The sequence below is a fragment of the Phaseolus vulgaris genome, chromosome 11 (assembly GCF_051622355.1).
Source record: "Phaseolus vulgaris cultivar YP4 chromosome 11, ASM5162235v1, whole genome shotgun sequence".
NCBI lineage: Eukaryota > Viridiplantae > Streptophyta > Magnoliopsida > Fabales > Fabaceae > Phaseolus > Phaseolus vulgaris.
Genome location: NC_143508.1, coordinates 12065284 through 12068649, shown reverse-complemented (window position 1 = coordinate 12068649; position 3366 = coordinate 12065284). Strand labels below are relative to the sequence as shown.

Here is a 3366-nt window from a genome sequence, read left to right as displayed (position 1 = left end):
TATATTGAGTACGGTATGACACGCAACAGGAATCCAACGACTTGCACGTTCTTTTTCTTTTGCCTATTAAAATATTTGTCTCATCCTCTTTAACTTTTTCCTTTCTTGCTCCCATAAAAATTTATTGTGAATGCCCTTCGAATCTTTCATGCAAGTGATAAGAGGGTAACAACTTCTAAAAAAAATCTGAATTTTTTATATCTATTAAAGTATATATATATATATATATATATATATATATATTAAGAAATAGACTTAGTTGATATGAAATTTTCTATAAACTTCCTTTATATCGAGATCCTCTACAGTATTTATGTATATTTATGGGTGAAACCTAATATGATAAATCTAATAAATTTTAACTATATAAATTTTAAATAACTGTAATACCATAATATTAAATGAATATTAAACTTAACACAACCTTAACATAACTTTACAAAGTCGAATTGCATGTGACATGTAAAACAATATAAAAAATTAGTTATTTGATAATATATAAAACCATTAAATTATTCATCATCCATAAAAGTAAAACAAAAGCTACATAATATTTCTAGTCGAATATTTTTTTTCCTAATAATTACAAACTAAATGTAGTTCAATTGATTCTTGAAACCACACATCATGGTTTGTGCATAAGTCACGGCATACAAAGTTTCATTTGAACGATAATTAACACAAATTCAGTCTAAGCAATTTTTTTTCGTAACAATAGTATTATAAAGAATATTTAAAAAATTTGATATCATTGAGCAAAATATTTTTAACATAAATGAAAAACAACTTATTTTGTCTAGTGTTTTAACTCAACATCCATAATAATAGTAGTTTGTAGGACAAAAATTCAAAAGGCTCTTATCAATTAGACTGAAAAGATTATATAAATAAGTTTCTTTTTTACTTTATAAGTCAATTTTATATAAGTTAAATCTAAAACACCACTAAAAATTATATTAGAAAATAATCAAAATCTCACGTTATAACTGCCAGTATCAAATTTCACTGTAAGTGCCGTCTTACTATTTTTGGTAATTATTACACTTCATATAATTTGAAGTTAAGTATTGACCAACTTACACCTTATATGACCCACCTGATTCATTCAACTGTTAATTATATACCCATTCTTTGTTTTTTTTTTCCACCTCTAATCATTACAATAACCAGCATGTTTTTCTCTCCCTATCTTATTAATTTATCAAAATCCCCATTGCTTTGTTAATTCAAGTTTCATTGTAATGTCGTCCACATGGTTGTGGAACATCATCTTAATTATGTCAAACATAGTTATTAATCAATCATCATGAAGTATCAGAAAACTGAAACACTGCAGTTAATTAAGTTTCCCTTCAAGAACAAATGAACAAACACAAGTTTATCAAACTGCTATCAATAGGATTAATTAATATACACATGGTGACATACAGATTATAAATCACAGTCACTGATCATGCTCTTTAATATACAATTCAACAACTGAGCCACATAGAAGAACACAAAGAAAAGGAGACAAGGAGGGACAGATATATAGAGAGAGAAGGTATATAGACAAAAGTATCAGTCACCCCAAATAATTAACCAGCAAAGACAAAGGAACCAAGCATAGCCCCCTTTTCTTCAAGTCTGAGCAATCAACATTCTTTCCATTAAATTTTAGTTCATGCTTGTTATCTTCTGTCTTCAAATCTGAATAATGCTCTGATGATGTGAACTCCTTACCCTACGCAATCATGATCATGAAACCATACATACAATCTGTCAGCAAAAATCGATGACCAAATTTATTTCTTCTCTTCAGATGATCATGAAAAGCAATATATATATATTAATCCAGGTTTACCATAGAACCTTCTAGTTGATCATCATCCTTCCTAGAACTGATTTCAGCTGGATTCAAGTCTCTCACCTACAGATAGTAATTAATCAAAGTAAACAGAAAAGAAAAAGACTTAGCTATGATTGGTGAAAAAGGGAAAGAAAAATAAAAACCAGATCATAAAAAGATGGTGTTTTTAAGTATACCTTGGGGCTATTGACTGGAGAGCTAGCAGTGTCTTCCAAAGGGTCATCTTCTGATATCTGTTTGGCTCTTGCTTTCTTGAAGGTCAATTTTTTGGGTAGATTTGGGGCAGTGGTATTACTACCCTTAAAAGAGGGGGAAGAGAGAAGATGATGATTGTGGTGAGAAAATTTCCATGCAGCAGAAGAAGCAGCATCTGAGAGCAAAGAGGAGCCATCCAAACTGGAACAATAACTGGGTTCTATGCCTTTTGAGAAATCTTCAAAGTAAGACGTCCAACCACTTTCTCCATCAGAACCAATTGGTTTTTTGCTGCCAGCCACTATGCCTCTTGATGAACAATTCATAGAATGATCCATTAGTCAAACTCTAACAACAACACCATATATACTATATAGAGCACCACAATAATAACAATAATAATAATCTAAAATTTATAATAAGAACGATTCTGAGTATAATAACAATAATATATAATACTCCCTTTCATATTTTTTTTAATTCTTTTTATCTTTTAATTATTATCCTGTTTCAAATTTTCACTTTAATTAAAATGATAAAAAAAATAACTATATGCACTGATTTTATACTGTTCAGTGTTTTTTTTTTCTATAAAAAGAACTCTATTAATTGTTTAGACTCAAAGTTTATGAATAGTTGATATATTATTGGTGATAGAATAGTACTATGTTGATAGTGCATTATTAAACATTAAAAGGTATATTTTTTTAAATACATTCTCATAATATATGAACATATAATTAGTTATGAATATAAAAAACATTAAGTCTAATCCTGAAATTATCAAATTTAACCGGTTTAATCTGTGAGATTCCCCTACCCTAAATTTAATCCTAATTTGCAATTTTTCTAATGCAAGTGATATTTTTAATGACAATGTTTGGTGAGAGGTTGAGAAAAGGTTTGGTAGAGGGATTCGTAACCGAAAGTTAGAGTGAAGAATGGAGAAAAAGAGAAGACATACATACCGTAGATTCTTGAGGTGGGACAGAGGGTGTTTAGGAAGTTAAAGTAACAGTTGAAACTCTAACTGAAAACCAAACATGGAAAGAGGAGAGAAGAAATTAATGTTAATAGGAAAAAACACAAACAATAGAAAAACAACTTTTAGATACCTTTGCTGTTAGTAAGGATGGTGTTTTCCATTTTTCTCCTCGGGAGTGCCCTTTATTATGGGGACACTATTGCTCCTATATTCGTTGGAAAAATAAATAATAAAATAGAAGGGAGAAGAATAAAAAATAAAATAGAAGAGAGAAAAATAAAGTGGTGTGATAAATGATGTAATGAAAAAAAAATAAGGATGAAAGTCAAAGAAAAAA

General features: G+C 29.1%; 1 protein-coding gene across 2 annotated transcripts; it reads right to left on the bottom strand.

Moving 5' to 3' along the window:
- Positions 1-1377: 1377 nt before the first annotated feature.
- LOC137832733 (vascular-related unknown protein 1) lies at positions 1378-2427 on the bottom strand. 2 transcript variants are annotated; one of them, XM_068641052.2, is made up of 3 exons: positions 2026-2427; positions 1844-1909; positions 1378-1723 (listed from the first exon to the last, which is right to left on the bottom strand). In XM_068641052.2, the coding sequence occupies exons 1-3, from the start codon at positions 2380-2382 to the stop codon at positions 1565-1567; spliced, it is 582 nt and encodes a 193-aa protein (XP_068497153.1). In that variant the 5' UTR covers positions 2383-2427; the 3' UTR covers positions 1378-1564. The 2 variants fall into 2 exon arrangements, with proteins under 2 accessions (XP_068497153.1, XP_090153969.1); XM_090297843.1 differs by having other exon boundaries at positions 1378-1758; positions 2026-2401.
- Positions 2428-3366: the final 939 nt, after the last annotated feature.

What these genes read in the sequence shown, in the direction of transcription:
- LOC137832733 (XM_068641052.2), bottom strand. Translation starts at nt 2,382, where the DNA reads ATGGATCATTCTATGAATTGTTCATCAAGAGGCATAGTGGCTGGCAGC. An exon ending in CTCCAGTCAATAGCCCCAAG is followed by an intron (nt 1,910 to 2,025) that starts GTATACTTAAAA and finishes TACTATCTGTAG; the next exon opens with GTGAGAGACTTGAATCCAGC. An exon ending in ATCAACTAGAAGGTTCTATG is followed by an intron (nt 1,724 to 1,843) that starts GTAAACCTGGAT and finishes ATGATTGCGTAG; the next exon opens with GGTAAGGAGTTCACATCATC.